Here is a 27,981-nt window from a genome sequence, read left to right on the forward strand (position 1 = left end):
CCAATTTGTCAGCAACTGGTATTGGGCAAAAGTACAGATTCCTACCGGCCCTATTGAATAGCTCATTCAAGTTTGTTTTCTGGAAAAACACTAGCCTTAAAAGCCAAACACTTAAGAACACAGATAGACACTTGGCCAGCATCACACTATGGTTTCCTTCCACACTTCATGAAGCTAATTGGAGGCCCAAGTCGGTTAGTGCTCTGCATGCATAATGGTTTTGTAGGCCATAAACATATGCTTCTTTCACATGTGTACTCTTTCAGCATCAATGAGTAATGCTGGAGAAAGTGAGGAAAAATATAAACCCCATACTTACTGTAAGGGACACATTCATACTGGACTTCAAGGTATTTGTATGTTCCAGGACACGGATCAGGAAATACATCTGACCCAGTAACTACTATACACTGTGTTCGATTGTTGCACCTGGAAAAGAAAACGAATCAAATCTGTGTAACACCATTTATTTACTTTTCCTTTAGAAATGTAAGACAGAACTGATTCATATTTTCTTCAAGCAACTAGAAACATAAAACAAAGTCAAGGGATATTAGGTTGCACGGCATTATTAAATCATTATAAAAGCTGTATTTTCTTTATGTAATTACATCTCAGCATCATGGGTCAGACTAAATTTTAACTAGAAGTAAAAAGAAAATAGCTGACAGTTCTCTATTATTCTACTACACATTTTATTTTGAAGTTTTGACATATTCAACATGTGTTGGACCAAAAAAAAAAAATAGAAAAAGAGGATACTCAATGCCATACTTAAGAATTAAACATTTTTAAAAATAGTACTACAACTGAAGAGAAACACAGAGTGAGAAGCCAACTTTTAAAGTTTATTCTCTAAATCCAGTTTGGTGCTAAGTTTTCTATTACAGGCACTTTTTTTTTTTGAGTTTGCGAGTCTCACTCCATCACCCAGGCTGGAGTGCAGTGGCGTGCTCACGTCCACCGCAGCGTCGACCTGCTGGGCTCCGGCGATCCTTCCGCCTCAGCCTTCCAAGTAGCTGGAACTACAGGTGTGTGCTACCATGTCCAGCTAATTTTTTTGATTTATTGTAGAGACAAGGTCTCGCCAAATTGCCCGCACTGGTCTTGAACCCGCGGTCTCAGGCAATCTACTCGCCTTGGCCTCCCAAAGTGGTGGGATGACAGGCTGAGCCACCGAGCTTCGGCTTACAGGCACTTCCTATCATCTTGACTATAACATACCAAGCCAGTAGGTCTCATATGTTATGGCTGGAAAATGACAAAATGCATTTAAAGCATTTAGCATAGCTCTTGGCACAAGCTAAATGTCTAAGCATTATTGTTACTTCTCCTGTTTTCATAGGTCAATGTGTCTATGCTGTCAATACGATATGACTATAATCCTTGGTTCTAAGTCAGTACTCGATGAAACGTAACATGAAAAAGAATGTCACACTTACATGATGTCTATGATATCCTATTAATTATTTATAGAAGTACTTTCTTACTTCTGTGTTGTCATTAATTCATCAAGAATATTAGAATTAAATCAGAATTCTAGGTAACATGATATTTAAATTCTATTAATTCGCCCAAAAGGTCTTTTTATATGCTTTGGAAAGACAAGAACGCTTTCTTTTATACTCTGATTTGATTACAATCCAATGAAATGGAATGTTTTCAGGGTATTTATTGTGTTCTGATGGTATACACGTTAAGAAGGCAAAGCAGGCAAAAAAAATAACATGGTAACAAAATCTATTTAACAGTTGGAATACCAGATATTCTATAGTGCCTCAAATAACTGAACTATAAGACAGCATTACAAAGAACTTTGAAAGAGTATCCCAGTTTTCTCGTACAACTAACTAAAGGACAGAGAAGGTGAACCATGTTAAAGAGGAGAGGGAATGTTAAGTCATCACATTGGTGCCATTTCACCTTAAAACTAGGTGGCTTCCTCTTTGAAGAGTAGCAAAGCCTGAAAGCTTCTATAGGATTAAATGGGTACATTTTACAATTCAAAGGCCTCAACAATGAACTACAATTATAACTGATGTTGCTGGTAAAAATATTAAACCGATGATAATTTTTAATCACGATTCCTCTATAATACAGTGCAGCATTTATTTTTTAAAAAAACATAACCATATGCTGTAATTTTCAAGAGTACAGGTAATGTCAATGGTATAGTGTCACAGTCCTCGGTAACATCATGTTTTCCTCTCATTCTTTCTTTTCTTTTTTTTTTTTTTTTTTGAGTTGGAGTCTCACTCTGTTGCCCAGACTGGAGTGCAGTGGCCACTCTTGGCCACTGCAGTCTTGACCTGCTGGGCTCCGGCAATCCTTCCGCCTCAGTCTTCCAAGTAGCTGGAACTACAGGCGCACACTATCACACCCGGCTAGTTTTTTGATTTATTGCAGAGATGAGGTCTCACCAAGTTGCCCAGGCAGATCTCCAACCCATGGGTTCAGGTAATTCACTCACCTCAGCCTCCCAAGGCACAGGATTACAGGCTGAGCCACCGAGCCCAGCTTCATTCTTTCTTTTAAATTGGCTCACTCATTTGAAAAAATCAGCCATTAGTGAATATGAATTATTTGAACATGACTCACAGGACCAATTGTATACCCTAAAGTTCAGAACAGGAGATGGGTTTAAGATTTCTCGATAGGCCTTGAGGAATCCTCAATAACCAACCTGGCCCCGTTAACAATTAAAGGTCTTTTTTTCCCTCCTCCTTGTATTCACTCACACCTGTAGGACTCTTCCCTTTCTCTTACCCTCACATCTTTCAGAAATGGAGAAATATAAACTCCCATGTGTCAGATATCCTTTTCATATACGCCCTCGGTATACATTTTATAACCACTCAGTCAAACTCTATTTTATCTTCAATGGCTTGCAAATATATTGATTCTAGCAATCTCCAAAAATAACATTTCTACTTGTGACTAAACTTATACACCTCAACAATTATCCCTTCTCACCAAAGGCTCCTCTCACATCACCATCAGAGGAAGAAAAAGGGAAAGCAGTGAAAGCTGAAGTGGACCAAAAGCACGAAAGACTTCATACCAAGGTAAAAGCAGAACTTCAAAATGAGTACCATTTTCCAAAAGTAAGGAAAACACTGGAAATTGCCCTGTTTTCTTCCTACTAGGAGTAATCAGACGAATGAATGGGACTAATGTCGGATTAGAAATCTTTTATGCTTCTCAATGTCACCAAAAGTTGCAGGAAGTGTATGAGAGGTAAGCATTTCCAGTCCCACTGTATTTTGTTTGAAAGAGGATCAACCTCATAAAAGGAAAACTAATTGCCCGTATTTATTCTTTCTCTGAACAACTTTGCTTTAGTCATCTAACCACAGTCACAGTTCAAATTAATGTCAAAAACAATTGCAATAGTTCACACCAACCTCATGATTTTTATTTCTGTAAAAAATCACATTATACAAAGCATCCATGTTAAGACAGCAAAGTGTTAATTCTACAACTACAAGATTAAGCGAAACTGAAGGTAAGGAGAGTTCATGAAGCTTCTACAAATAAAACTGCATTAATTTCTAGAATTTACGGCCTCCCAAAATATTAAAATCTTTTATTTTACATTTGGAAATTCCATATATACTAGAAGTACAAGAAATTAATCTTGAGAAAAATCAGAAGACTTAGGACTAATACAGTAAAGAATCGGCAAGAAGAGAAACACAACTGTAAAAAGCATAAGAAAATCAGAGCTTTGCATACCACTATCTTGAAAATAAATCTAAGCTTTTAGAAGACCAAATTATGGAACTAAAAATACAGACTCTATAATGAATGAAGCAGTAGCCTTAAGTTTCCAAACATAGTAAGGAAATACCCAATGTGAGTTGTGAATGCTAAGAAAAATCTGAAAATTCCTTAACCAATATGCTATTGGTTAAGACTGTAAAACTGTAAATAGCTATCATTTAAGAAGATCCGGAAAGAGAAAGCAATTACTTAGCCACAGAACCAAAGTGAATTCTCACCAAGGGCTCAACTTCAAGTTTTCATTCTAATGAAAACGGAAAAGGCACTGCTAAGCCAAGAAAGGAAACATGTTCAACAGCTTGTACTCTCAGTACTGGGCAAAGTCTCGGCATGACTTTCTTCCCCTTGCCCCACATAAAACAAGATTTTTATTTAGCAATACTGGTAAAATTCATCATAACGGTATCATTGCATTAACAATTAAAATATCAGTATATTTTGGTAATGCCATTTGGACCTCTTATGCAAGTTACCCATGCTTTCTTAAGTGTTGAGCATAAAACTCGAGTATGAATGAGAACAAAGCAGAAGAGGAAAAAGAGGGCTTTAAAAATAAGTGGACCTCTGATTACGATCTGAAGAAATTACAAATTGCTGCTCATCATAAAGAAACAGATACTATATCTATTTGGGACACTTCAACTTTCAAGAGACGAGTCTTATATTTATGAAGATGAACAGATGAGTCAAGATAAAACGGTGGCTTTCAAAATGCAGCCCTCCTACCAACAGCATCAACTGAAACTCGTTAAAAATTCGAGTCAATCAGGCCCCACCCAAAACCATCAGATTCAGAAAGTCTGGGAGTGTACACCCAGACAGCTATCTCAGTTTGAACTGCCTTCACAGGTGATTCTGAGGATGAAATCTGTTGGAGAACCACTAGGTTAGAACAGGAGTGGTTTAGATAATGTAGTAAACACGACATATGTATGGAAATGTATGCTTTTGTGTTGTCAACCTTAAAAAAATACAAGTGAAATAGAAAATAAGCGATGGCATGATTTAAGCAAGTAGTACACAAAGTTTACAATGTTAACATGTCTTCCTGCTCATTTTAAGTGCAGAAATCAAGGGTTGTAGTCTTTCTCATTTTGAGCAAACTGTAACTATTTATCAATTCCTGACAGGAAAGCCTAAGTAAGAACATATTTGAGTACGTATATATATCGCACATGAACTCATTTTTTAACAGATATGAGGGGGCGTATAAGGCTTTCCTAACCATCTGCTAACCAATAAAAATTTCTAACACTAAAACTGGAAATAAAATTTTGAGGATCTGTAAAAATACGCTATGTTTCACAGGAGAAGTACTGTATGTAATTTAAAATGACAGAAAAATAGAATTCATTGTCATCGTTACAAACTTTTCTGTACTCAACTTTTGACTTAGTTATTTGTTCAAACAAATTTTAACGGAGTGGCTCAATGATAAATCTGTTTTTAGACAGAACTCGGTGCAGTGCAGGCAAGTACATTAAGACTCAGTCCCAAATTCTAAATATTTAATCATTTTTAATATTCTTCTAACCACTTTTCCAAAATTTTCATATTTGGCACATACAGACAATGGTTTAATCATTATTTCACATCACTGAGTTAAAAACACTAAAACCATCACCTACATATTATTTCTGATCACAGATTTCTGATGACCATTTTAACAACACTTCTTACTATTGTCAAGCATACGGAATACATCTCTCAATCCGACAAGTCAAATATAACTAAAATAAACTCAGTAACAAATGCTTTACAACATTATCAATCAAATACCAGAATAAAAGTCTTATTTCTGGCATTAATTTTCATAAAACTTGCATCTTATTCATAAAACCCATCAGCCACAACAAAGAAAATCCTGAGTCTTACTTTGTATAGGTCATAAGTTAGTTTAAATACAGGGCAAAACACTGAATTTTAAATATTAATTAAGAACTCATTACTGTAAGCTTTCTGCCCTAAATGGGGGAGAAAAATTCAATTTGGGAATGAAGCCAAATGTTCGTTTTTAAAAGCTGATGAAATTAAAACAATTTTGGAGATTAGTTGCTCATTAATTTACTTCCTATGCATAAGAGAACAACAACGTATTTGATGATTAGCAAAAATTTGAGTAAATATTTACAGTTGGGATATTGCTTAGGCTTGGGCACAGTATGTAAGAGAGGAAACTTCAAAAAGTATTTTAAGAAATATCTAACGCATTTCTTAACCATCACAATTTGCAGATGGCAAGAAGTTGAAAGTATTATAGGCTCGGCATGGTGGCGCATGCCTGTAATCTCAGTACTTTGGGAGGCCAAGGTGGGAGGACAGCTTGAGTCCAGGAGTTTAAGATCAGCCTAGGCAACATAGGGAGACCTCAGCTCTACAAGAAATTAAAAAAAAAAAAAAATTAGCTACGTTTGGAGGCATGTGCCTGTCATCCCAGCTACCTGGAAAGCTGAGGTGAGAGGGAACCTGAACTCAGGAGGTTGAAGCTGTGATTATACCACTGCAATCTAGTCTAGGCTACAGAGTGAGACCCCGACTTAAAAAAAAGGAGTACAAACAGTATATTTTATCTTCCAGAAGGAAGCAACATTCTTAGGTCTCATTATTAACTTTTTTGGGCATCTGCAGAATTTTTTGAAATTAAGATAAATGTTCTCAAGAAAATGTGTAAATGATGTAAAGGCATTTTTTATAAAAGTATATTATCATTAATTTATACACTAGTATATGGAAATTATTTGAAAAATGCCACACACAGATTAACAGCAGTGTTTTGAAGAAACATTATCTTTTTATTTTTGAGACACAGTGCCTCATTACTAATGAAATATTAATGCAAACAAACCATTAATATGTTCCTTTTCCTTAGTATTTTAAAACTGTAAGTGAAAGAAGGCACAATGCTAATGTTACTTATGATACTCTGAGAATAAATTGTATCAAAAAACAATACAGCATATTGTTTATCTCTGTTCAGAAACAAAATCATTTGCTAATTGGGGAGATTAGTGTTTAAAAGCAGAGGCTTCAGAATCAGGAAATAAATGGGGCTTAAGTTCTGCCTCGGCTGTTAACGGAGTCCATCAGCAGCATATTAAACCTTGCAATTTTCGCTTTCTCCTCTTTCAACATGACACCTTCTATGGAAGTTTGTTAACTTAAACGGGATAAGAATGCAGGCAACACTTTGCACAAGGCCTAGACCACAAACTCCAACGAATATGAACTACCAACCACAAAAACATCAATAACAACAATGTCCCTTATGACGGACAGAGATTTGCAAACTTTAAAGAGCAGAAAGTCTTTTACTCTTCCCGGGCAGTTCCTTCAAACACTGTGCGTGTTCCTTCCAGCGGCCGGCTTTAAAAACAGGCCGAACTATTCAAGCAAATGTGTTTCCGTTCCAACTCTCATCTTGAATTGTATGATGCCCAACAAATTGCTTTGACTCTTCTTTTGATTATCTTATGCTCATTATTACACTTTACCAAGTGCAAAGTCTGGAGATGAGATTCCATGTGTAATCTATTGTGAGAGGTGTTTAATCAATTGTCTTGTTCTGCTGATTAGGCAGGGGCTTCTGTTTTGGCAAGATAACATTAGTTTCTCCAGTCATGCTCCAAAAACCATTGGGAATCTTCAGCAGATCATTAGATATGCTACAGTAAAGCTTGGGTGCATTTTCTTTTCTTCCTTAAATTACTGCTTCACTGTCCCACCATTCCCTATCACTGATGGCGCTGCATTATGATTGCCACTCCCCTGAAACCTGCACCAGAGCTATGTGTCTCCAAGCCAGAGGATGCCACTTTCAGTTGAAGCTTCTACTTGAAAATATAAATTAAGAAATTTCATTATCTCCTGCCAGCGGCCATTATTCACCACAGTTCTAAGGAAGATTAAAAATGCAAAACCTACAGACTTGAACTTGAACAAATACACCAGCATCAACAGAAAAGCTCAGTATATCGTGACAGAAACTAAAAATTCAAGTTTGCTTAAATCTAAAATCATCCAATTGTTAATTAAAGAATGAGTCCAATTCTTTATTGAATCTGTATATTCAACGAAGATGGCTTTTACAGTTTTCGTCTCTTAAAGGCATTTTTAAAAAAATTCAATTACAAAATACTAGCAATGATAAAGTTTTTTGTTTTTCTGGTTTTTTTTCCCCCAAGTTACTTTCTGTCTATTAAAAGTGCTCACTTTTAGGCCAGGCATGGTGGCTCAAGTCTGTAATTTCAAAACTTTGGGAGGCCAAGGCGAGAGGATTGCCTAAGCCCAGGGGCTCGAGACCAGCATGGGCGACTTGGTAAGGCTTGGTCTCTACAATAAATCAAAAAATTAGCTGGACATGGTGGCACGCGCCCGTAGTTCCAGCTACTTGGAAGGCTGAGGCAGAAGGATCACCTGAGTCCAGCAGCTCGAGGCTGCAGTGGCCGTGACTAGACAAGTGTAGCCACATCCACAGGTGAACTGTATATGCTAAATGAACAGAACACCTACGGTTGAATTATGGCAAGATAAATCCATTCTCAAATGAATGAATAGAAATTATATTAATTCTTGAGCCTCAATTACGAAATAAAAATAAATTATGTTAATTAGTAGATTATGTTCTGTTTAAGTATATGAGTTAAAAAAATGATTTCAAAATCTTAGCACAAAGGGGTAGAAAAGCTAAAGAGAAGAGAATGGAAGAAAAGAGAAGCTGCCAACTTAAAAAGTCTTATTGGAGGTGACTACATACCTCTCACATACTAAGAATTTGGTGTATCCGAATGAATGAAAAAATGACTAATGGCTACTTGGCTATGTCCGCTCACCAACAAATACGGTTAATCGAAACATCCAATTCTGCTTCAATCAGCTGTACCTTAGTCTCAGAGAACTCTGTCAATCTGGATCAGTTTCGGATAATGAATGCCAATAATAAACACTCAATGGATAGAGTAATCGAAAAGGGGGAAGTATTCTTTAGCGACCAACTGCTTTTACAAACACTCGCAAATTCCAAATGGCCTAAGAGTCTAGTGTCTAGAACAGTTGTCTTTTTTAGTCCAAATTTAGAACAAATTTCTATACAACAGCGGATGACCTTAGAACATTAATAGGGAAGCGCCAATGCAGACATATTTGCTCAAGTAGAATAATCAAGTGAACAAAGGCGCTGTGTTTCAAGATACAAGGTCGTAATCATCCTCGCAGACACAAGAGGAAAGCTGAGTTGAATGTGAAATGAAATCTTTGTTTTATTGTTTTAGTTTATAATGAAATGCTCCTTTATCATCTAAATTTCTATTCTGCAGAGCTAGTGAAAGTGGGTCTTGCTCTCTTTAAATATTTATTAATGATGATTTGTGAGCTTAACTAATTGCTAGGTAAACATAACATTAGGAAGCTAAATGGTGTGTAATTAATAGGGCAAAAAAGAGGTGTTCTCTAACAATGGTCCCATTTGTCACATAACTATTTCTCATAATTCGTCTAATAATTTGCGTCATCTAGATTTCTATCACATAGAAATTCTTTAGGCATGTTAGGAAATTATGCTCTTTGCATTATAGAATACTGTGTTACTTAAAGTATTTTGAAATTATTACTGAAATAAAGTTACTTCCAGAACCTCTAGCATAATATATTATATATACACACTGGTACACGCATGGACACCTAATGTGGAAAAAACAAGCAATGTAATTCTTACTCCATTCAATTTTCTATACTTTTTAAAGTTTCAAATATAATTGTACTGTTTAAAAATTTTGCAACCATAATTAAATCTTTAAAACTGAATTTGTAAAAAAAATTTTAATTCAATTTATTAAAATGAAAACCATAAACAGACATGCAAAATGTCTTTCTGTATTAATATATAAGCATAATCTTTAGACTGAAAAAGAGTACAGTGTATAAGTGAATTAGAAAGCAACTCCTCAAAGTAAAATATCAGGTAACCTATGTCAAGTCAACACAAGTTTGACAGTAAAATCTGTATATACTCATTTCTAGAAGGTTAGCATTCCATATTTCAGATGTTGAAAACAGAAATAACCCAATACCTTCCATGATGATTTTGTATGTGAGAAAAATATTGTGACAGAAATTATAAACACAAGCTATGCAAACTTTAATATGTGTGGTAATTTGCATTTTACAAACTCTAAAAATAATTTTCTCAAAAATTCCACATTAGTTACTAAAATAAGCATTTTGAAATGGCAATGCTAATTTGTTCAAAACAACTTTCTATGTTTTAGAAACCTTTGAAATTCCTTGCAGTTTTTACTGGACCTTGGGGTCAGTTTAATGCAAATTAAGCTTGATTCACTCAGTGCCTTATTAATCCAGTACAAAATCTCTTGTTTGCAGAAATGCACATTCAACATAAATGTGCTTGCTTTTATTAGCAAAATAAGAAGTATTTATTTACAAAGCACGCCACTGAGACTAAGTTTCATTCACAGGGTCATCAGGTCTAACTATTTAATGAAAGGAATAAGATAATTTAAGTGAGGATAAAACCCATAAAATTTTGAAACACTTTTTAAAAATATTGCTTCTGTGTCCAAATTTCCAAGGCCTTCCACTTTTAATAATTCAAAAAAAATTATGACCTGTATCAATTAAGAGCAATTATTTATAAAAATGTTAACCTACTGCAGTTTGCACTCGCAGAAGCGATCACATTTTTAACAAGGGAAATGGGAAATCACTATGGGATGTCCTAGTTAGATTAAATTAGCAAGGAACTTGTTACCAGACTATATAAAAGACTCAGTGTAATAAGACATGACCTTGTAGAGCCTGGGAGCCAATCTGTGATATTTTTCCTTCCTATAACCCTTGCTAATTATCTGCAAAGTTACAGACCCTTTGTCGTGGGTTATTTTTCTTCAAATTGTGAGGGGATTTTGGTTTCTAAATATTTAATTAGTCTTGTTATGATATGACAATTGTTGTACATGCCAAGCATTTCGATTTTCATACTCCATTCCTTCTAATTATCCTCAGATTTAGATTGGTCATCCCAAATCTTTTCCGTTTGTAATTATTTACTTCTTAAAGATCATTCAGTGAAGAAATATTTTCACCCTTATGGCTCTCCTTTTCCACAAATGGCTTTTCTGGTCCGTTAATTACCCGCTCAGAGGATTAGAGTTTGAAATAATGCAAAAGAACCTGCAACTAAAAGGAGTTTTAGAGGACAAAATTGAGTGAACGAGATTTGTTTTGTTGCTATTTTAAATTCACCTTAAAAAGTACTCCCTTGGTTTGGACATGATTCTAACAAAAAGAAAAATCACACCATCAAGATTTACTTTTCTGACTCTCGAGAAGTTCGATGGGATGTCATTTAGTCAGTATTTATAAATTTCTGAATATCAAACAAATTTACATTCTAATTGATTGCTGATATAATTTCTGCTGTTACAGACCTCATTTTGATTACAGACATAACTTCCTATACAAATTAAACTGAGAGTACAGAAATAAAACAAGACTTTGGAAGTACGCCTTTTAAAAATAAAAGTGCACCTACAAAAACTTAAAAGCATAATTCTTTGCTAAAGTTTTAATCATCTCAGAAAATGTTTCCCATTTCTTATTAAAATGACCCTGCATTCTAAAAGTTCTGTTTTTTTTGTTTTTTTGTTTTAATCAAGGGACAAGGAAGCATTGTAATTTATTTCCCAAAATGAATTCTGAGTCTTTCCTGGCTTTTGCATACCACATTTCTTCATCAAACTTATTTTTCAGGTAAATAAATTTTTCCTCCTCCTGCAAGTTCTATAATCTTGGCAATAAAATTCTTAACATAGTTTATAGACAAATCACAATTATATCCCAACTTCATAGAAATTTTCATACAAATATTCTGTTCTAAGAATCCACTCAAATTTCAAAAATGCCATTAGCAAGTGAGTGATAATGACAAATATTTTCATCGATTACGTATCATCATCAAATGCAGTGGGACCAAGGTAGTATCAGATTCAGGCAACAAAACCTCGTTGTCAAGAAAAATCTTATTTAAAAACTAACAAACAAAAAAGGTGATTAACTGTAGTAGATTAGAAATGAAGTGCAGACGGGTCTGAAATTACAGAAATGAAATTCTGCTCCAGTCCCTTAAATGCCCTCTTTCCTCTCCCTTCCCTTGTGCCTCTCTCACTTCTCAAGCTGGGGGTTTCTCCAGGAAATACAGTTTAAAAATCACGGATCTCATATAACCCTCCTCTAATACAGGTAAGAAACTAAGGCCCAGAGAATCTGATTGAACTACCAAAAGCACACACTAAAGGAATCACTGTAGCAGAAAGATCTTTCTCACTCCTAAGCATCTCTCTATCATACCATCTACTCCTGAGGCACAGGAGTTTGTTTCTTTCTACAAAAAACAAACAGGGGCAACCTGTTCTACGTAGCTTTGGAGAATCTTGCTATCTACGTAATTTAAAAACAGCCTGTCTACTAGTAAACACCTCTTAACTGAGTTCTCACACAAATGACCACGTACACTCCTTGAACTCTTTCTTTTTTTGAGTCATAATCTCACTTTGTGGCCCAGGCTGCAGTGCAGTGGCACGCTCCTAGCCACCGCAGCCTCGACCTGCTGGGCTCCGGTGATCCTTCTCCTTCCGCCTCAGCCTTCCAAGTAGCTGGAACTACAGGCACACGCCACCACGCCCAGCTAAGACACTATATCTCTTTCTTAATAAAAAGATCCATTGAAAGGACCGTTAAATCCCTGAGGTAGGAAACGATCGGAGCTCAGGTGGCCAGGCTTCTAGTCTGAGGAACTGCTGCTTTCCAGCCCCCAGCGGTACCCCCCTGCAAGGCTAAGCAGTAACTCCCAGTTCCGTGCTGGAGGGAGGTGCACACGCACGCAGGAAGCACAGCCAAGTGGGGCACAGAGAAATCCAGTACAAGCTGGGCTGGCAAATGGGATTGCATTCTTCTTTTCATACCCAAGCCTGAAGCAGCTTTCTTCTCCCTACAGCAGTGACTCAATAGAACACATTTGGTAACTAATCACATTCTGCTTTGTGGCACCTCTCCTATATTTTGCATTTTAGTTGTTACTAAACTCTGTCTCTAGAATTAAACTTCTTCTGTGCTTGTTTATATAATTTCCCAGACACCACAAATAAGTATTGGATGCTTTACTGTGTCAGATCTCACACAGTAACCTTTAGTCTTTTCTAGGACCTTAGTTTCACCTCTTTGTTTTATGTTAGGTTTCTTTTAAATCCACCCCAATGCCTAGACTTGTTTGTGGCAAGAACTATTCAATAAATACTTTCTAAATTGGAATCCGCATTCTATATTCTATTGAAGGTTTATTAAAATCGGAGGAACAACTCAAAATGCCTTGAGATATGTACTAGCTGTTATCTCCTTCTAAAAAATGCAGAGACTTTGTATAGGTGTTTACCTAACTATTTCATAAGACAAGAGATGAAAAACAGTAATGACCAAAAGCTGGAAACAGACTTCTGGGATACTCTGAGTGGCAGAGCAGATGTGGAAGGTCAGAAACAATCCTGAAGACTTATAATCTGAATATAAATAATCAAGTTTGTCAGAGAATTATAAAGAGATGGCTACTTTGTGGCTCATACACTCTCAGATAAATGGAATCTCACCTGACTGATAAATATATGCCAAATTTCACTGGCTTACTTCTGATAAGTCAGAACTAATCTTTAATCATGACAAAATATTCATAATCTAATCCTTTTATCAAATTGACTACCACTGCAGGAGTCTCATGTGCTTGCACAATTAAAAACCCCATGTTAGCTGTATATAATAAGGCATTACATTTGATGCAAATCCTTTTCTATTGAAATAAGTGCCAAGCTGACAGCAGGAAGTAGCTGATAAGAAAGCAACAAGGCATTGCTGATGGCATTCTTGATAACTGAGCACCAACTCATAAGCATTCAGTCTACAGCCTATTACCCGTAAGAGCTCTTTTTAAATGCTACATCTCAGTCACAAAGACAAGAAATTATCTGAAAGAAAGGGGGGGGGGAGAGAGAGAGGGAGAAAGAGGAAGGAAGGGAGGTAGGGAGGGAAGGAGGGAAGAAAGAAGGTAGGAAGAAAGGAGAGGAGAGATAGGATCATTTTCTTGCCACCCTGATTAGAAAAAGCAATAGAAGACATTACCTGCTGCTAGATCCTAGATGTGCAAATACCTTGTAAAGTGTAGTAATACCATAAATATGCTGCATTCAAATAATATCTACACAGAGGAGAATTAACAAGTGGATATGAACTTGTGTGTTACTGTTCTTCATGAAGAGTGAACTCATTGTTTCAGAGTTAACATGAAAGGTCTCAAATGCTAGTGTTGTTATTCTCCATGCTGCGTGGGAGAGAGTGTGAAGGGGGAGGGCAGAAGGTGGACAGCCCCCTTGGCGAACCTACTCGGTGCACCTCGACACACACTGTGTCTGTGCTCTCAGGCTGTTGCTTCCCGCACCCCCTTCTCCACCAGGTTCCAAAAGTCTGATGCACTGTAAGAGGAATCTGGTGTCACCACGACTTCTGCACATTACCTGCTCTCCACCAGGTGTTAGTCTCTCCAAGGGTTCAGCCACTGCTTTAAGCATCTCTGAACCATGAGCACTGCCTAACACTGTGCCTTATTCTAAAATGTACTGAGTCCATAAACCCCCACCTGCACTCCGACAAACATGTAGTCTCACCAGTTGCTCAAAATACCTTTAGGATGTCTGGCACACTCACTTATACATCATAGAACTCAGAAATCATTTGGCGGCACAGATCAATCAATGAAAAAGGTCTAATTTTCAGAAGCCCGCAAGGTTTCATAACCCTAGGATATAAACCAAATTAGAACTTACCTGACTTACAGCTCACACAGCAGTTTGCTTACGTTTTTTAGAATTATCATGACAGCAGAAAGCCTCTCGTATTAAACTCTAGCCCGAACTAGCTTCATATCAATAACTTGCCTGAAAGGCTCGGTTCATCACCACCCATCAAATGCTACACTTGAATGTTTTAAGTATCGCTAACACCAAATGCAGGCTTGGGATGAGGGGGCTGTGTGCTATGATGCGGTATATGCTGTGCTCTTCTGAAAGCCAACATGCACTCTTGTGCCACAGATATAAACAAGGTAAGCACATTAAATAATGAATGACGGAAGAGACATCTTTCTCACTGCAGATTCAAGGCACCTCATGTGCATGATCATATGGTATGCACTAGAATCTATTAAGCAATTTTAAGATTTTTACAAAAGTGACTACTAAATATATTATCTTAATTTAATATATATATGAGGTAACCTATTTTCTATTTGCAGAGTTTTTGATTTATTTTTGTTTTCAAAAAGTATTGTTATAATTAAAGTAGTCCACTCACACACAGCACTACACACTCTGTGTTAGGAATCATGGTCAACTTATTAAGCACACTTGATACGACATTATTAAGAAAAAGAAACACTAGAAGATCTTCCTACTGCTCTTATCTCTGACCCTTAAACTTTTCCATTTCAGCAACCTCATTAATGTCAAAATGCCATTAGAATGTCTGCCCACTTTTAAATCTCTACAGCCCAGGCAAGGCAAAACCTTTTGGGTTCAATCAGGAGCGCTTTCTTTTTGTATTCTGCTCAAAGGCTTAATAGAGCCACAAAGGTCAAAATATTACTTTCATTAAAGAAAAAGGATGACATGACAAAGATAAACCTTTAGAACGCAAGAAGCCATTTTGAGCCCCGATTTAGGAAATTTTTGTTGTTGCTGTCGTTTATTCCTTTAAAACTCTTTTAGTTCTTGCACTTTATTGCCAGGTTCCTATCATGTATATACCTGATACCACTGACAAGATTTGTTGTTTATATTTCACATGAGTACTTTTCTGTGCTTGGACAACCTGGGAAGTGGAATCTGAGGCAGAGGTCTCTAAGAGGCTTATTGGGAGTGCTCTTCTGTCCCTGAAGCCCTGGCAAAGACACCAGGTAGGGTGGAGAAGGAGGCTGAACTCCAGTGCAGCTGCCACAAAGGCCCAGCCAGTTCCTGAGGGAGGGAGCCCCGCAGTTGGGAGAGCCCTTGAGAGATGTCCCAGAGATGGAGCCCAAGCATGAAGAGGACGAGCACGAGCCTCTGTACTCTGGCAAGCACGAGGCTGGGGATAAAAGGGGACTGCCTCTGGGGAGAAGGGGTCACCATCCCTTCGGCCCAAGGCAGTTCCTGTGGAGGGACTCACTGTGTGCCCGCCAGCAGGCAACTCTGGACAGTTGGGGAAAAGAGTAGCCAGATCTCGAAAGGGGAACCCAGGGAACCCAGGAGGGTCGCCCCACAAACCCACTAGGGCACTGTCATGGAAGGAGCTTTATGAACTGTTTTCAAAGACAGTTATTTTAACGTGACTTCTCATTTCCACGGCTTTTATTCTATTTTATCTTCTTGTACACACTGACATGTCAATCCTGTTTACTAAGCGATATTCAATGGGTTTCCTATAGAGCAATGAACCTTAACAGGCAGCTTTTAATTGGCCCACATAGGAAACCGCATTACTATTAATTCCACAGCTACAGCATAAAATAAAACCATTGCTTCTCAAACTCTAGAGCAATTAGACCTCTCGGCTATTTGGCTAACTCTGCTTCATGATACCCAATGCAGTTAATTATATTTTTTGATGTTAATAGTCTCTGTCAGTCTCAAGCATAACTTCTCTTTGATGAATATTTAAATTATATTTGAATAAAAAATAATCTTGGTTACATTTCATATTCAGTAATCATCACAGCTTAATAAAGGTCTACTCATCAAGAGTTGAAATAAATGGCAATCCACATATAAATGTCCTAAATAAATGTATCAGATGTGTTATGACCACTATCTCTCTGTCTAACATACCTGTTTTATGTATATTTTTTAAAAAGTGTTATTGCATTTACATAACACCTCGCAATTTGATTTCAAAAATGACTTATAAACAGTCTTTGAAATTATACATACAGAATTTCATTAATTAACAATGAGAACATCTTAGGATTAGGTCATAAGATAATTTAATGTGTGAAAAAGAATTACCAAATTATAAAATATCTTAGAAAAGTCAGCATATACTCTCATGGCTACTCTTGCTGTATTGTTCTGGCAAGTTCCAAGAGCAATACATTAAAAAAAAGAAAAAGAAAAGCATGGATTTATGGAAAGACTTTTTTTATTACAGAAACCCATTGAAATTATACTCAGGAAAAGTAACTTAAATATGAGTTTTCTCTACACAAAGGCTGTAGTGGGAATTGGGGGTAAGAGTGAGGAAAACTTCCAAAACAGAAGTAGAGAGAGTGGGAGAGAGTTAAAAGCAAAATATATTCATATATTTCTTTAAAATTTGTTGATTCTGCATTCAGTTTACAACTCATATAGTTTAGTTCAAATTATAAAAGAAGCATTTAAAACCAAGCATTTAGTTAACATAAATGAGTTATTCTAGCTCGTCTTTTATTAACTGAATAAATGTTTTATCTTATCTACTTCATTAATGTCCCTTAATAAATTGATTTGTTAAATTTTATTTTTATTTTTTGAGTTAGAGTCTCACTCTGTCGCCCAGACTGGAGTGCAGTGGCCGCTCCCGGCCACCGCAGCCTCGACCTGCTGGGGCTCTGGCGATCCTTTCACCTCAGCCTTCCAGATTTGTTAAATTTTTAATGTTTCAGGCTCTCGTCTCCCAAATTCAAAATCTTCAAAATACAGTGGGGTTAAAAAGATGCAACAAAATGCCCTGAAATGCACACAGCCTATAAATGTCCAGTGAAACACTATGCCAATTTCTTGAAACTATTACCTAGTTTAAAAAAATTTTTTAATTGCAAAACATAGAAGTAGAGGAGTCTAAGGCTTGTAAAATTTAGGAATCCTTCTTCAGGAAACAAAATGGAAAAATTACAAGTAGAAAAATCAGGTGCCAGAGTGGACAGTCATTTAAGAAAAAAGAATCAAAACAAATAACTGTTTTCAAAGATGACAAATACCAAAACCAACAAAATCCAGAAAACTAAAGGAATATTCTAATTAATTAATCACCTAACATTCCCATCTAATTAATTAATTAATTAATTCTCTCTCTCTCTCCTTCTTTCTTTCTTTCACTTTTTAGCTAAATATTCTGCTTGTCTCTTTATATACTGTTTCATAGTTCACCTTCTATAATGCTGTCTTTCCTCTGGAACAGCCAAACAAAATTCGTTTTTACTACTGATGGTTGAGACGCAGAAAGCATCACCTACACTACCACAAACGCTGGCATTCTGGCAAATTCTGCCTTACCTTACACTCATCAAAAGAGGGCAAACGTGTATTACGTTTGTGTTCTTAAGTACTACGTTTGACATGAGTTAGGCAAGGCCAGGCCCGTGCCTGCAACGTTAGTGTGCTGGAAGGCTGCAGGAGAGAAGACCACTGGAGTCCAGGAGTACAAGACCAGCCCGGACAAGAATGAGACCCTGTCTGTACAAACAAAAAAAAAAGAAAAAATCAGAAAGAATATGGAAGAGAAAGCTTCTGGTTTTGATTAGGTATCTATGAGAACCAAATGCCCCTTACTGTTTTACACATTTAATGACTGGAAGGATTTTACACAGTCTAGCTTCTGGCTCCATGCACTGCAAGCAATATTTCTCTTCCACAGCCACACAGCTCAGGTGCCACAGGACACATTTAAATTGCAAAAGGACATCTGGCTTTACACATTTCCATTACGAACAGTAAGAAAGCATAAGGAGTCATAGAAGTACTTCTGGAGGCCACTTCTTCACCAGACCAGCTAGCAATAGTTAAGCTGTGCACAAGTGTGTGCAAACCACATTCAAAAATCCCCACCCAACCCAGACTGAATCTATCACTAGCTGATCTTTCCACTAAACTGGAGACCAAAATGCTCCACACACGAGGAGAAGAATTAACAGACAAGTTAAAGGATGGAACAAAAACCTCAAAAGATTGTGTTTAAATCCTGTACTTCAGCAATCTGCCCCCTCCCCCTCTCAATAAAAAGACCCTGTGGACACTTTCCAATGCCGAGGAAAAGGCCTGTGGAAGGGAAAGGCTTCGATGTTTTATGATTCATTTGCTTCATGGATTTACCGTGAATTCACCTTTAGAGACAGAGCGGTATGACAGACAGGTGAGTTCAAAAACAAGAATGTATCTGTGGTCTGAAAAAAACAAACAGAAAGACCACTAGTATACTCTCGCACAAACTTAAATAGAACAACTCTCGTTTCAGACCCTGACTTGAAGCCATGGGCAAGGAAGTGAGTTCCAAAATCATATCTTTCTTGGTTGTACATGACATGTGAGGAAGCCCCACAATACATTGGACCAATTTATAAGAAATAAAAAATATTAAAAGACTACAGAATCATTTACTTCTTTATATTTTTTTCATAACTGGATTTTTCCTAGAAATATCTGAGATATATTAACTCTAAAAATAACTATGGAATAACAAACAGCACTAAAAATCTAACTCAGTTGCAAAGTAAAAAGAATAGTCTTTAAAATATGCAACACAGATAAGTATGTATTAGTAAAATGCTATCAGAAACTTAATTGGCCATAATAATTTTCCTCAGACAACGTACAAAGTAGAGAATTGATATTGGTGTTTTTGGTTGTTGCTGTTCTTGCTATTATAGTATAGGTTTGCAATTTCAGAATATGATAAGTGGAAAAATAATAGAAGCATAATAAATGACAGGTTAAGCTGTTTTAAATAATTCAATATCAAATCTTTTTCTCTTCATGTAATAAAATTAGTCAATAGAGTATGTTATGAATAATACTGAATCAATATTGCTATCCTGCTTCTAAATTAGTGAGGAAACAAAAAAAGGATTTGGAGTAAACCAATGACTAATGATGATTTCTCTACTAAATAACAAATAGGCATTTAATTTACTTAGATATCACAGTAAAATTCCCTAGGATAATTAGAATGGAACATTCTCAATTTTGTTCAAAATTATATTTGGTTATTATTTATTAAATAATAAAATTATTAAATAACAGTCAATTTCAGACAGCAAAATTATTCCAAAGCCTAAATGAATATATGTATTGTTTTCCTAGTGATACAAATGCCAATGGAAAATTTTACAGCATATTAAAAATAATTTCAAATTCTTAAGTGAAGTTACATTTCATAATCAGTATGACATCAGCAAGCAGATCCATACTAAAAATAAATCACACTTACAAACAAAAAAAAGTACTCAAATGGGTATCTGAAAATAGTCTTATATAAGCGGATCTAGTGGACTTTCATTTAGATAAATGTGTATTAGGAAAATGACATCAGAACCCTAATTACCCACAATAATTTTTCTTAAACAATAAACAAAAAAAATTATTTTTTAAATACACAAATTTGACCTTCAGTTGTCCAATACATTTCAGAGATATGAATTAAACAAATATAGCTTCTGTCAGTTAACTTTTTAAAATGTATTCTTTGTAAACAGAAATCAATATTTTGGTGTCTATCAGGGAATGTTCTAAGTAAAAAAGTACAAGGTATATGATAATATATGTACGACAAAAATACCACTGTCATTCCATCTATAACACTCACCTTTCAAATGAGAAAGCTGGAATAAATAATCCCCAAGGCAATGAAAAGCACTATAAGAAGATCACTCTGATCACATTAAAATGTATAGGTCAAATGAAATGTTCGTGTTTACTTTCATTGATTTTGATCCTACTTCTTCACCTCTCCACTTTGGCTTCAAAAATAAAGATAATTCTACAACAAAAACTGAAGCAAAATCAAAGTTGATAGGAGATACGGCTTTGCTTTTAAAAACTAATGTCCCTTACCTTCATTGAACCTGTACCTCTTAACACAGAAGCCATGGCCTATCACCCTCAGGCCCTCATAGAGGGCCCCTAGTTGTGTGCCAGGGAGAGGCAGAGTATCTGTTCAAAAACTCAAATCAAATCCAAACTTTTAAGGCATTATTCTTCCAGCCTCTAAATTTCATGGAATAATCCTTAGGGAATACTGAAGAGCAGTAATGTAGCATCCTTAGGGAAAAATAGGACTCTGTTTTTCTTGACCAATGGATATAACATACAAGGTAAAACTCCATAAAGGGAAACACCAGTGAAAACAAGCAATTCACGCTTGTACTCTCAATAGTCAGCATCCAGCAGAACTCTCTTACTAATTTTCATTTAAAAAGGAGAAACAGAGGCCCCTACAGCGCAGAATCTTTGATGTGACATTATTTATTTTTTCTTGTTGTTTTTTACATTTGATAAGCAGGGTCACAAAAGATATTTAGATAACTTGCCTTCTAAGCCATTTTATAAATTATAAGACTTTCTTGCATGCTAAATGTGAATGCTTAATAGGTCCACGCTTATTCCAGCCAATAGTCACCCCTTCCTATGAGGGCTTTGGTTTAAATGCCCGTCAGTAAGTGACATGCAAAATATGTTTCCAATTAGATCCACCAATTACAGCTTTAAAGGTTATTTATTACTGCATGAAGGTTCAAGAATCCATACTAGTGATCTCTCAAATCCCTGGCCACACAGATGTGCTTGTAATACCAGTTAGCTGCCAAGAGTGAGAAAATGAGTAGAAAAACATCAACTAGCAGAAAATAATCTAAGTACACTGCACAAAGTTGATGGGTTAAGGAGTACTCTCAATACTCAGTATCAGTGGGAGAACTGTTTTACTAATTTTCATTTAAAAAGGAGAATCAGAGGACCCTGTAGGGCAGAATCTTTGATGAGACATTATCTTATTTTTTTACATTTGATAAGCAGGGTCATAAAAGATATTTGGAGACTGAGTTATTTATTTTTCCCCATATGCATTTCATCCTAATGGACAAATGGTTGATAATCCTGACACCGCAGGTAGAAAAAAAGCACTTAGGATAAATGACATAAAGGTGAGAATGTAGTTTTTCAAAAGTGGCAGACTTAGAGTCCATGAAAATGAGTACTGACGAAATATACTAAGTAAGAGAGGTGTAACCTTGACTAGGAAAAGCGTTTACAATAATTCAAGAATAAAATACACCAATCTCCAAAACATGATGAAACACGGAATTAGGTGATAAGACAGATTGGGTCCATTTTTTTCCCTCTGAAAATGCTATTAGTGAGGGAGAGATATTTAAAATCTTAGAAACAAGGATTTAAAGTTTATTGTTAACTGTAAGAGAAAAGGAAACAAATAACCATTAACTAAAAATCTCATGTAGCTCTGACTTGGATACAAAGCTTCTTTACGAAGAATGAATGATCAATGTAAAAGTTGAAAGGGTTGCATGTCAAGGAGAGTATATACAAACTGAAATCTATAATCATGAAGTCTGCCAGAGAACACTGGCAAAACTGTGACTGCATGCTAATGAATTTTCTTGATTAAATTCTGAGAAGCTTCCAATATTTATCACTTTTCACAGTAAAGTTTCCCGTGTGTGTGTGTGTGTGTGTGTGTGTGTGTGTGTGAGAGAGAGAGAGAGAGAGAGAGAGAGAGAGAGAGAGAGAGAAAGAGAGAGAATAATATTCCTATGTTCGTATATTTGAAAATGACAGACGTATGTAAACAAACCTATATAACAGAAATGAAAGTCAAAGTTATTTAAGAATAAACTTTCATGCTACTAAGATATTGATTAATGAGATCCCAGGTATAGACAGTTTTGGGTTTCAGTCCCTATGGCGAATAATTCAAACTTTTTCTAAAGGTTCACAAATAGGAAGAGGGGTATCACATTGCCACTTTCCCAGGGATAGTTTAAAGATAAGTGAGGCATATACATGCAGCAACGTGAACAAGTGTACTGACGATGCCCCGAGTGTAATGAACAGGAGGCAGAACCCCACAAGCCTCAACCTCCTCTCAGCTCTAACAGAAGAGGCTTCTCTTAAAACAGAAGCCATGGCCCATCACTTCCAAGGCCCTCTAGAGGGTACCCAGGTGTGTGCCAGGGAGGTGGCAAGGCAGAGGCAGAGCATTCTGCTTAATCCAGACCAATGCATGCATGGTCTTACTCATAACAGAAAGCGCTCAGTCTTCCAGTCTCACTCTGCATCTGCTGTTGCATAAAGAATCAGAGAACTGACAAAGTGACACCCACAGGTACCTGGCAACACACCCCTTCAAACCCTCAGGCACACAAGAAATTGGTACCATTTGAGATGCTCTTGGGTTAAAAAATACTAAATAAAGTATAATCATTATACTTGGAGATAAGAGGTTAGGATATCACAGGTTCAGAAAAGAGAAATTCAAGGACAGAAAAGTTACTGAATGAGAAAGGAAGGGAGTAGATAATGCTGGTGTACGTATTAGAGCTGACTTCCACCATCCCAAACTTTCAGAAACATTAAGCTCTGAAATCAGCTTTCACACTCCTTTCCCTAAAGCTAAAAAAACCGTACCTAAGTTCTAGAAGCTACTTTCCCCCTTTCCTTTAGATAAAAATCCCCAAATTATAGCCCAATTATAAGTCCAGTTCACGTATTTACTCAGTATCTGGTTCTCTGTAACCAGGTCCTCCCTAAGTCATGCCAGTCTCTGCACGGCAGATTGCTATTTTCTTGACTTCTAACCTGAAACTCCCATGTTTTGAAAATCCTAATGTGTTCTTTTATTTGAACTGTCAAAACAGAATAAAAATCTTCCAAATCATCAAGAAATCCACATCAGTGCATCTCTTGTACTTTGCTACTGGCTTCTAAGACATTATCTTCCTAGGCCTGTTCCAGTTTCCTTGATGGCAACTTCACCTCCGCCCCTTAAATGCAGGTGTTCTCTAGGGCTTGTGTGTGCTCAAACTACAAAAGCTCTGTGGATAATATCAACCATTTGGCTGCAACTACCACCTTTATGTTTATGTTTCCCTCTTCTATTCATACGTTCTTCTTCAGTCACTCACGTGAGAGCCAAACCTGCAGAACCACTGCCTGCTATACAATGTATTTATAGGCCACCCAGTTCTCACATAAACTAAAAGGAGCTTAAACAGCACAACGATCAAAAACAGACGGAATTTTATTTAATAAGAAACCTAATGTAGGAATGCTATGAGGTTCTAGTCAGTTGTTATCTTTAAAAGTGCTAAAAAAAAAAAACCCCAAAACTTGGCTAAAACCTTTGAAGGAGTCAGGCTAGGACCCTAAGTCTAGGGCATAGTTTCACTTTCCTTGGGCAGTTTCCACACACACAAAAAGGGAGAGGGGATCCTGTCTATCACTTAATTACACAAAATACAACTTTTCCACCACCGGGACTAACTAAAGCTTGTATGTTCTCTATTTTCTTTAGGACAGTACATATTACTTTTTGAACCTCTTTACATTTACAAGGGTACCTGATAGCAGATGACAGCACGAATTACTCTGTAAAACTGGACCTAACTCTGCACTTGAACCTAATGTCTGATACTGAAAAATAAATCAGTAAATATTTACATACTTAATAATTTTCAACCCTCTAGGTCAAAGTGTTAAAAACTTGAGGACATATTATAAAGCATCTCCTAAAACAGCAAACTACCTTGAAAACAACAGGCAGGTTGTTAGAGCAAAGAGTCCATGATGCAAAAGTCAAGAAGAGGACCCCAGATACAATTCAGCACACTGTTGTAGGACATCTCTGAGGCTCTACCTCTAGTCCTGCAGACTTACACTGTTGGCGAAAATTCTAATTTACTTATTAATCAAAAGGTTCAGAACAACAGTAGCGTTTTTTGTTGTGAGTGAATTCAAAGTGTTATCAACTGTTTTATATTTTTTCATTGCTCCCAAAAATTATCTTTAAAGAGTGCTAACAAATTATCTGTAATGGTGACTATTCCATAAAGTATTAAAATAAACTAAGAAATAAAGAATTTCATTTCTCCCTTTTTAGGATGAGCCACTCAGAATACTCAAAAGACAAATCTATGATCAGTTACTAAGAGAGTCTCTGCTTCACGCTTTTAAATAAGCAGGAAATAGGAAATGCTTATTTATGAGAGTGAATACAATGCTTTTGCCATGTCCATGGTGTGAATTACAAGTGTATTTACTCACTTGATGCTCAACTGCTTAAGTGATAATAGTGGAAGGGGGAATGAAAAACAGAAGACAGTGGTGAAATACAATGTAAACATATTTTAACGGCACTGAAATTTCTGTGCCTATTTCTATCATTCCACGTAAAAAAGAGGGCTTTCAGGTTTAATGGAAAAATTCTGAAGTTTTTACTTGAGCCTTCCAAAGACAAATTTTCTACATTAAAGAAATAAAGATATCTCTCTTTGCTACATTACTAAACACCACATTTTTGAAAGATACAAATGAAAACAGCTGCCAAACTATCAGGGGTTTGGTATTCTCTGAATTTTAAAAAAGACAAGTTATTCTACATATTCAGTAACTATTCACAGTCATTAAACTCCAAAATAGAATACTGTCTACTTCTTCATCTCACAGCTGTGGGAAACTAGGGCCAGTCCGAAACGGCAGACTTCCTGAAGGCTCACATTCTGACACACACACCGAAGAGAGCACTCAGAGCTGCCACTGTGAAACTCACACAGAAGTCGTCTTAACGTTGTCTTCCTTTTCAACAAAGTGTTCATGTTTAAACTGTCATCATGCTGATTCAATAACTGTAAGCCACCAGCAAACATCAACCATGTAACAACAGGGTGTCTACTGGAATTGCCCCCTTCCTTGTGTCAATACACCATACTCTGTTTGGGGATTTAGACAACTGTATGCTTTCACAGAACTGAAGGACCTCCAAACTCTAGGCCCTTTTTAAAGTATAGGCTGAGCTTCCCTAATCCAAAAATCTGAAATCCTAAATGCTCCAAAATCTGAAAATGTCCGAGTGATGACAGAATGCTCAAGGGTCAGGCTCAAAGGAAACGCTCACTGGAGTACTTTGAAATTTCACATTACGATGCTTAACCTTTTGCATGCATGGATGTATAACGCGAATATCCCCAAATCAGAAAAATCCAAAATCTGTTCGCAAGCATTCCAGATAAAGGCTACTCAACCAGCATGACCAAAAATGAAAATTTGCTTTTATGAAACAATGAAAAGAACTGGTTACTTTATCTTGGACGTTCTGTATAATATGTAATATTTATATACAAGAATGACAAGACTAGATATTACCTGTGTACTTATAACCCAGCAAACAAAAATAGGCTACCTTCAACATGCAATTCCGTAAGGCTACCTGTTTCCGACCGTCTCTTTCTATGAACTCCCAATGCTTTTTTGCTTGTCAGGCTAGTAAAAGGAGTACAGTACACAAGAATCGTCCACTTCCTATTTCTCTCAGGCCTACTTCTGGTGCCCGGCTCCTCTTCTCACCACTGAATAGGTGGGTCAGTGTGTGAGGAACAGACAAAGGTTGACCCCCAGCATTTGCCTCATGGCCTCCCTAGCACAGGCAGCTCCCCAATTTAAGTACCACATGCAAAATGCTTCATGACAATTTTCCTGGAACACAGAATCCATTTTTCCCAAACAAAATAAGTTTGGGACACAGGCCAGACTTGCTACACAGGTCATGTCCACAGTGTGAACTGTTTCACAGGCCAGACTTCCAGTCTTTTTTATATAGTCCCTAAGAAACTTAAGTTTTAAATAAGAATGCCTTTACCAAGTGCCACTTATGCAAATGAGATTGTCTCAATATTTTAATAACCACCCTCAGAACTAACTATTTAAAAAGCTTGATAGAAATCTTTCTTATTCTATCGCCCAGGTTGGAGTGCAGTGGCATACTCACCGCCACTGCCGCCTATACCTGCCAGGTTCAGGCTATCCTTCTTACTCAGTCTTCAGAGTAGCTGGAACTACAGGCGTGCACCACCATGCCCGATTAATTTTATGATTTATTGTAGAGATGAAGTCTCGCCATGCTGCTCAGGCTGGTCTCGAACCCTTGAGCTCAGGCAATCCTCTCGCCTCTGCCTCTCAAAGTGCTGGGATTACAGGTGTGAGTCACTGTGTCTGGCTTCTCTGGTTTCTTAAAAACATCAGCATTTAAAAAACCTATTTCCCATAATGTGCTGTTGACTGAAAAAAAAAAAAAAGCTAATACATATTCTCTGTGACCCATATTTTTTACTTTTGGGCGTGTGTGTGTGTGTGTGTGTGTGTGTGTGTGTCAGACTCACAATCTTGGCTAGGTTGGAAAGCAGTGGCATGATCACAGCTTACTGCATACTTGATTTCCTGTGCTCAGGTGATCCTTCCACCTGAGCCTTCTGCGTACGAGGCACACACCACCACGCCCGGCTAGTTTTTAAAACTTTTTATAGAGACAAGGTCTCACTATGCTGCCTAGGTTGGTCTCAAACTCCTGAGCTCAAACTGTCCTACCACTTTGGCTTCTCAAAGTGCTGGGATTACAGGCATGAACCACCGCGCCTGGCCCTCTGTGACACATACTCTTATGGCATGCACTTTCAAAACCCAGTTTTCCCATCTTTTCCTCCACTGCTTCTTATCATTTCTTGGTGTCTCATTGTATCTGTATTAACCAGTTCTATCCAGGAAATTGGGTATTCTACTTTAAGACAGATTATTAAATAAATTAGAAAGCTAATCAGAATATTCGCCAGAGAGGGAAAAGAATTAGGGAAGAGGTAGAAGGCTCTGAATGAAAAGATAAAGGGTTATTACTGGCAAACAAAATATAAAGGCCTTAATGTATAATAAATTCTGTAAAAGTTAGGTGTCCCCTAAAAGTATCTCTTTGTTCCAAATAATGAGGATTCCTGAATTTAAAAAAAAAAAAAAACACAAGAAAAGCGGGGATCTTATTTTACTAGCTCAATTATAACTAACCAACGTTTTAGTATCTTATCTATAGAAAAATTCTACATAAGATGCCAGGAGCACCACAATTTTTAAAAATAGGCCAGGTGTGGTGGTTCATACCTGTAATGCCAGCCCTTTGGGAGGCCGAGGCAGGTGGGTTGCCTGAACCCAGGAGTTTGAGACCAGCCTAGGTAATACAGTAAGACCTTGTCCCTACAAAAAAAAAAAAAGAAAAAGAAAAAGAAGAAGAAAAGAGCTCAGGGCAGTGGTACACACCTGCAGTCCCAGTTATTTGGAATGCTGAAGTGTAAAGATCACCTGAGCTCAG

General features: G+C 36.9%; 1 protein-coding gene across 1 annotated transcript in view; it reads right to left on the reverse strand.

Annotated features, from left to right (window-relative positions):
• Positions 1-27,981, reverse strand: part of ADGRL2 (adhesion G protein-coupled receptor L2) — an 82,621-nt gene that overhangs the window by 52,067 nt on the left and 2,573 nt on the right. Inside the window, exon 2 of the mRNA XM_021711563.1 lies at positions 320-429. Within this exon, the coding sequence (XP_021567238.1) occupies positions 320-429 (110 nt within the window). The remainder of the gene's footprint in view (positions 1-319; positions 430-27,981) is intronic.

This window comes from Carlito syrichta, unplaced genomic scaffold (genome assembly GCF_000164805.1).
Source record: "Carlito syrichta isolate Samal-C Ts95f unplaced genomic scaffold, Tarsius_syrichta-2.0.1 Scaffold302367, whole genome shotgun sequence".
Lineage (NCBI taxonomy): Eukaryota > Metazoa > Chordata > Mammalia > Primates > Tarsiidae > Carlito > Carlito syrichta.